This window comes from Montipora foliosa, chromosome 14 (genome assembly GCF_036669935.1).
Source record: "Montipora foliosa isolate CH-2021 chromosome 14, ASM3666993v2, whole genome shotgun sequence".
NCBI lineage: Eukaryota > Metazoa > Cnidaria > Anthozoa > Scleractinia > Acroporidae > Montipora > Montipora foliosa.
In genome coordinates, this window is record NC_090882.1 from 12038531 (window position 1) to 12046030 (window position 7500).

Below are 7500 nucleotides of genomic sequence, written 5' to 3' on the forward strand. Positions count from 1 at the left end.
CAAACATGGACATATTCAGCTTTTCTTGTTTCAGAAATGAACATAATTTTAACGATGAAAGACAAAAAACTGATATAATAGAAACTCGATCGCTTGGCATAATTCTTGCATCTCAAAAACGCACTGCTGAAAAGAAATCGTAGTGTTAATTATTATAAACACAAGCTTACTCTTCTCTTCTGTGTAACGAGCTGGGTAAAGCACCTCTACAGCAACCAAATATCGTCCAAGATGTCAACTCAAATACAAATCACAGGCACTGAAATATACCACAACAATTTTTTGTCGTACCTAATACCACAGTGAACCTCAGTAGTGTTGAACATGTAAGGGCAAAGCTGCTCAGGATGCTAAGACGAGCTCAAACGGCGCATCGAAGTTCCAAGGAGCTAGCATACACCTTGGAAAAAGACACAAACGACTGAAACACGATGAAGAAAGTAAAACAAGTATGACAGACTCTTACAGTTAAGTCTCCTCGTAGCGATTCAAGAAGATTGGGAACTGTGACGTTTGTCACGCATTCCGCAGGCTTGGGAAAAGCTCGATAAGGCCTGGGAACGAGTCAAGACTTGCATGCTCGATAAGAATGACAAATAACGATCAAGCATAATCAATAGGCCATTTCCTAGTTCATGTCTGCCTCCTCCTCAAAGCGAGTCTAAGTGCAAAGTTTTTGTGATGGTAGTTAGTTCTAGGTTACATATGAATGAAAACTAATTTTCATAACAAAAACGTCGCACTTAGACTCGCTTTGAAGAGGAGGCAGACATGAACTTGGAAATGGCCTATTAAAAACAGGCCTCTATAATGTAATATTTTAAATTTTTGGAATAAAGAATAAATATAAATATTGAGAGTTTTACCCTTGGTCAGTATTGATTGACTGCTTTATAAAAGGCACTTTGTGCTCTTCTCTTCATTCTCTGCTAAATGGGTTTTAATAGAAGGGCGGTTTTACCGTCGTAGAAAGGAAGCGAGTCAACATTGCTTTTACACACTGTTTACAGATGGTAAGCTTAAAATTATATCTGACTATTCCTACACTGAATTGTTAACGATTCTCGAAGGCAATAAGTTCCTTTCATTTAGCTATGATTTGATAATATTGATCATCAGAGACGCAGATGCAAAGAATTATATTGCCTGTAAATCTACGATAGTTTTAAGTTTATTCCCTCACTCATGGATTGGAGTGACTCTGTAGGAAGATAAGAAAGCGAAGTCCTGTAAAGCAAATGAAATTCAAAGGAGTTTTAAGTTAATAACTGAAAATAATAATACTGACGCTGAATTGTCAATTAATCTCAACTGATATGAGATGCCGGCTGTATTGCTTGGCTACACATCAAATCAAATCAGATGATTGGTTTTCAGTTAAGAGTGCCAGGATAAAAAATTCTTCGGAATTCGAAGAGAGTCAAGAACTAAGGAACTCAACCCTCGTATGCAGGTTCAGGAAGCATCGTTTAAGGTCTTGAAGAGTAAAATTCCATCCTGCCAAATTTACCATCTAAATGGATAATACTACGTAACAAAAAGTCTGGAGTATGCAAATTGGCACCATTTCTCATAAATAAGCCAGCATTGTTGAATATTGTGAAATCTCTGTTTTTACCTTTTTCTTCACTGATAGATTTTCTCACTTTAGCAATTTTTTACATACAGGAGCATCAAGACAAAGTGGAGCTCTACTTCCTTAAAAACGATGTGTTGGCAAAACGTAACAAAAATTGAAACGAAGAACGGTTTTACAAACGCGTATAATTGTTTAATTTGTTTACTAATAAATCAGGTTTTCAATAGATAAAAAATATTTTCTTCAGGACAAAAGGCTCTACGTTTTGACTAAACGAGTCACAATCGGATAATTTTCTTGTGGCCATCTACTGGAATGAGTTTAAATGGAACAAGTTGCCTTACCCCGAGAACAGTCAAACCACTGTCCAAAAGAGTTTGTTATGAGAATATTAAGGCGAAAATCGAACTTTTTGTGTTCCTTTTTTATTTTTGCAATTTGTTGTTCAGTCTTACTATCGTTTTACATCCATATCTCCACTCTTCCCCGAATACTGATTAAGCATAATCCATTTCCTTGTATTGATTACATCTCAAATGACTGTCCGAATCGTTCCGAATCAGTCGCTATGAGCTACCTTCCTCTGATGAATTTCAAAGATCTGGGAAAGTACAAGAGGAAAGTCATGTTATTGATTATTGTCAGCACTGCACCGAAACGATATGACAGACGGCAAGCAATAAGGGACACGTGGTGGAAACACTGTAACAGCGAAAACGTAAGAACCTCTCTTGCACTTAATTTGAGTTTGACACAGTAATACCATTGTCTTGGTAACTTGGAGGCGAGAGTCACAGGCACCCAGAAAATCTACTTTACCATTTGCAGGCTTCATGAGAATGCCGACCATGTTAACAATATCAGATAGCATTAATTTGTAGTATTTATACGACACGAACAACAATTCTTTGCGTGACAGGTCGACTACGGTTATTGCCTTTAGCTGCCCTTTGTCTTAGATGCAAGTCTTCTAGCTACATTGCAACAACATCATGAACTTTGTCAAGTACAGAAGCTCAGTACGATTAATAAATAATTTACTTTTTTTTGTCTACATAGGTAAAATGCGTGTTTGTCACAGATGGCTTTATTGTGGACGAAACCCAACGTGAGCTTACAATTCAAGAAAGAAATCGTTATCATGACATGGAATTACAGCCACTTATAGGAGGAAGAGAATTCGGAGTGCGCTTCCTGAATCACATCAAATGGGCAAAAGCTAATTTTGATTTTCAATACCTTCTTAGGATCGACGACGATTACTTTCTGTGTTTAAAACGACTTTTGTCTGAGCTTCCAACGCGACCGACGATAAACCTTGTGTGGGGGTGGTTTCATTGTGAACGCGCAACGAGAATAACGTGGCTTGATGAGGCGTTCATGATCTTTACGCCAGATATAATAAACAAGTTTTTATCACAAAACAAAAGTACGATGCTGTGTCATCCACACGCCGATCAACAAATCGCCATATGGTTGGCGAAAATTCCAAGAAAGTTATATTTTCACGACCGAAGGCTGTACCATGACCCTCCAGCTTCGTTTTCTCCAAAATTTGACAACATCAAAAACGTATGTGACTCGTATCTCGGAGTCCATGGTACTTATGTCAAAACGATGAGGTATTTTGGCCGAAATGCAAACGATGGCAAGAAGATTGTTATTCCTATTCGTAAGTTTTCGCGTTTTTGTCCAACAACAAAATTCAATTACCGTTTGATGGATCCAAGGTTTCTGTATGAGCCCAAGTTATGCAAAAACAATCCCACATGGAACATGGAACGAACAATGTTTATTGGTCGTGAGAACAACTAATGTGGAAAGGGTCGTTAAGTGGAACTGAGGCCACGGTCTGGTCGATTATAACAGACGCAAACAAAACGCTAGACTTCAAAACAGCCGTATTCTAGCGCTGGTCGAATGCATCGTCTTCAAGCGAAAGGTCTGGAGCGAGGGTAAAAACGAGTGAGACTAAGGAAAGTTTAGCGTCTCTCCCCAGTCTCCAAACCTTTCGCTTGACGACGCAGCGCAAAAATACGGCTGTTTTGCAGTATAGGAAAACGCGTACGAGCGAATCATAATGGGTTTTTCTTTAATTTTATCTGATTGGCTGATGACGTGGTGATAAGCAAGACCGACAATCCTGGACAAACTTGTTCGGACAATGAAGTTAATAAAAGCACAAGCAGTTTAAAGACCAGTTAAGCATAGCGATAATTCAGCTTGATGCATTTGTTGTATGGAGCAATCAGATCCGTGGTTGGCAAGGTTTGCTGCGAAATACAGCCTTGGAACGAACGGCTGGGTTTTGACTGGATTTTAATCTAAAGCTGATTATTTTCGAAAGACACTTGGAGTATTGGTGAGTGAAAACATAGCAACACAACAGTATGAATTATCAAATGCATTAACAAAAGTACAATAGCCACCGTATTTTAATTTAAGGGATATTGAAAATCTAATGCGTCTGATCGCTTGCTGGCACTATGTTTTCAATCTCACATGGGGTTGGCGCTAACATATTTTCAATGTTCTTATGGTGGTCGAATAAATATTCTATTCCGCAATTCACGTAATCAATTGCAAAAACTAACATGATGGGATTTTGATATTTCACCAGCGGTTTTTCAGGTCGCTTGGCGAGTGACAACCGGAACGCGCGTGAAAACAATTTCTTTTCTAACTCAAACTTCAATGAAATTCTCATTTAAGCCACCAAGGCGAGTTGGCAATTACTTTCGGCCAATCGGAAAGATAACAGGCGTGCTATTTTTATTATTTTATTGGCGCTCTGTGAACAAACCACTTTCAGGAACGTTGGGCGAGACAATGGCTGTCCTGAAAACACAGCCTATACAGACCTACTCATTTCAAGTATTTTGTTGGATTTTTATCTTTTCTTTTTTCGAGGGTGAGTTCTCATACTGAAAGAACTTGAAGTAGTGAGGTTCTTAGAATTCGCTTCGTCCATAAGGACTTGCTGAAAGGAGGTTAAAGTTTTTCGCTTTCGCAAAGATCCAAACCGAATCTAATGCAAATGAGCGAAAACAATAGATTTTTCTCATTTGCATTAGATTCGGCACAGGTAAAATGCGACGTTTAAAACGAGCCTTAGTAGGGATAAAGATCTCAAAATTTGGTGCAAAAAATGAAAAAAAAAATGCTTACGACATTTTCAAAATGCGCCGGGTTCCGAACATAATTGTCTGTTAAGGCCCTGGAAAACAGCTTAAACATTTGTTTCAACATCCGTTCAATTTTGTTGAACAGCGATGTTAATAAAACCGTTTGGTCAGGCCCTAAGTTCAAATTATTTGACCACGTCTCGAGACAATACCGTGTGATATATTGAAAAACTCGATCGAGCGAGAAGACAATATTGACCCGGACATTGAGCGAAATTCGCAGAAGCCATACAAAACAAGTTCACTTTATCAATTATTGACAGCTAGCACATGTCAACTTCTTTTCACTTCAGAGTAATTGCTGGTTTTCACTCACGTGATCAATAGCCATGTTTTTTTTAACGAAAACAAAAGGAAGCGTTTGCATAATAATAGAGTTAAATTCCCGGAGGATTTGGTCGGGGCACCAACATGGCCGCCTTTTCTTTGTTTAGGGCACCAACATGGTGGTCGTGACGTCATGTGAAAACCGAGAATATCTGACGTTTCACGTGACAACTGTAACGGGTGTTATCCTAAACACATCATCTGAACACTATTTATCTCTCTAGTTTGTTTAAAATAATAATAATAATGACTTTAAGGCCGAGAAAAGGACAGATTCAGTTGATTAAAGTAATATATATATATACGCCTATAACCCAAAAATTACGGATGAATACAAGATTCTTGCAGTGAAAACTAAGTTCAGTCTCAGGGAGGATTCCATATTACTATCTGCTCCTCTCCCTATCGTGACGCTTGGCCCTCCTCTCTATATTCCAGTTCCGTCTCTCAATAGGGAACTTAAGCACACGCGTTTTTGAGACGCGGACGGCAACTGGAAGTGGGATGTTTTCCCTTTTGACTTGTCTTCACACAACTACATTTACATCGCCAAGTATTTTTTCTCCATTAGAGATGATTAGTGTAAAACTCTTGAGGACACCACTGCTCTGGGACGCAAAATGTTCCCTTCCGGTTGCCGTCCGCGTCTCAAAAACGAGCGTGCTTAAGCTCCCTAATTTCTATTTTATCACAGATGATAGAGATGAGTCTCCCCCAGGCTAGCCGATCTGTTGGGATCTCTCTCCATGTTCCGAGAGCAGCTCCGCGCTTGATGATGTCCTTCAGGGTGTCCTTATATCTAAGAAGGGGGCGCCCAACTCTCCTTGAGCCCTCTTCTAATACTCCATAGAGAAGTGCCTTCACGGGCCGCACATCTGGCATACGTGCAACGTGACCCATCCAACGCAATCTGTTCCTAACGAGAATAATCTCAATATCCGTAGATTTTGCACGATCCAGTACCTCATCGTTCGTGATAAAGTGATCCCACCCGATCTTAAGAATTGATCTCAGGTGCCGCTGCTGAATGGTTCTTAGAAGCTTGGTGTGATGATGATATAGAGTCCAGGTTTCACTTCCATACATCATTAGTGGAATGATGCACTGATTGTATACTTTGAGTTTCGTATCTACTGTCAGATCTCTACAGTCAAAAACCCTATCCCTGAGCCTCCCCATCGCACATGACGCAGCCTGGATCCGCGCTGTTATCTCTTCATCTAGCTAGCAGTCCTTGGTGACATAGCTATCGAGATATTTGAAGTGGTCTACTCTCTTCAATTTTTGCGCATCAATGTAGAAATCCAGCTGTTCACCGACACTCATGGTTTCTGTTTTCTTGATGTTGATCCTGAGACCCATTTTTACTGGGGACAGGTTTCTGTATGCGAATAACAGAGTGACACTAGCGCAGTGCCATCGTTGGTAAATATGGCAATATCGTCTGCGTACTGGGCTTCTCGTATGTATTTGGTGAATATCTGGGTCTTTGATTTCAAACGCCTGAGATCAAATAGGTCGCCGTCGTATCTGAAACGAACCTTGATAATATAACAGGAATTTATGTCCTTGAAAGCAAGGTAGAGGTGGGCGGCATATATCCCAAACAGTGTAGGGGCTAGCTTACACCCTTGCTTGACATCACCGTTGTACTCAATGGGATTAGAAAGTTCTCCATCAATACACAGTCTAGCGTGCACTTCAGAATAAAGCGTCCTGATAACTTGGATAAAATTGACAGGGCATCCAAGCTTTCCCAAGATCTTGAATAGGAGCTCTCGATTTACGCATTCAAAGGTTTTGGTGAAGTCAATGAAGGCGATATGCAAACGGTTTTGCTGCTGTTCTCTGCATTTTTGTGCCTCTGTCGTCTCTGTAGCATGACTGAGATTCGAGGTACACTAGATCTGCTAGACGTTTAAGTCGCTGCAGTACGATATTTAACAATTATTCCATGAAATCGAGGTGAATAGTGGCAGAATATTTACCAAGCCGCGAAGCAGCGAGGTAAATATTCTGCCACTATTCATCGATATTGAAAAGAATAATTGTTTTAGTATATACTCACGAAGTGATCTCAACAACATTTGCAGAAGAAAACCATCCAAAGTCGATTTAATTGATATCTCAATTCTAACCTGCGATCAAGCGTACTTTTCTTGAGACAAGGCGCTAAAAAGTATCTTTCCGCACCATGTCTAAGGAAAAGTACGCCTGATCACAGGTTATCTCAATTCATGCGTGGAAAACGTGCAAGCGGCACAAAGCATGCGCGAAAGTGTTTACTGAAGCTTCAAACATGGCAAATCTAAATAACCTTCGTTAAAATCCTCGTCACAAACAGCAAAATGGTCATTTAACAAGGTCTAAATCAGGAAGCTAAATCGAAAGTCTGCTTGTTAAAACAGT

At 39.8% G+C, this 7500-nt stretch overlaps 3 protein-coding genes across 6 annotated transcripts in view; 2 read left to right on the forward strand and 1 right to left on the reverse strand.

Moving 5' to 3' along the window:
• LOC137984573 (allatostatin-A receptor-like) overlaps positions 1–515 on the reverse strand; it is a 4558-nt gene extending 4043 nt beyond the window's left edge. For 2 of the 4 annotated variants that reach the window (XM_068831736.1, XM_068831737.1), the window contains exon 1: positions 292–515. The gene's annotated coding sequence lies outside the window, so the exon portion shown is untranslated. Of the gene's footprint in view, positions 1–170 lie in introns of all 4 variants that reach the window. The other 2 variants (XM_068831734.1, XM_068831735.1) reach the window with 1 other exon arrangement.
• A 377-nt stretch (positions 516–892) lies between these two features.
• LOC137984986 (lactosylceramide 1,3-N-acetyl-beta-D-glucosaminyltransferase-like) lies at positions 893–5395 on the forward strand. The gene is made up of 3 exons (XM_068832360.1): positions 893–1013; positions 1669–2297; positions 2639–5395. Exons 2-3 carry the CDS (start codon positions 1905–1907, stop codon positions 3392–3394), a joined length of 1149 nt encoding a protein of 382 aa, XP_068688461.1. The 5' UTR covers positions 893–1013; positions 1669–1904; the 3' UTR covers positions 3395–5395.
• Positions 5396–7190: 1795 nt separating this feature from the next.
• LOC137984988 (beta-1,3-galactosyltransferase 6-like) overlaps positions 7191–7500 on the forward strand; it is a 34489-nt gene continuing 34179 nt past the window's right edge. Inside the window, exon 1 of the mRNA XM_068832362.1 lies at positions 7191–7500. This exon is cut by the window's right edge and continues 87 nt beyond it. The gene's annotated coding sequence lies outside the window, so the exon portion shown is untranslated.

What these genes read in the sequence shown, in the direction of transcription:
- LOC137984986 (XM_068832360.1), top strand. Translation starts at nt 1,905, where the DNA reads ATGGAACAAGTTGCCTTACCCCGAGAACAGTCAAACCACTGTCCAAAA. An exon ending in AACACTGTAACAGCGAAAAC is followed by an intron (nt 2,298 to 2,638) that starts GTAAGAACCTCT and finishes TTGTCTACATAG; the next exon opens with GTAAAATGCGTGTTTGTCAC.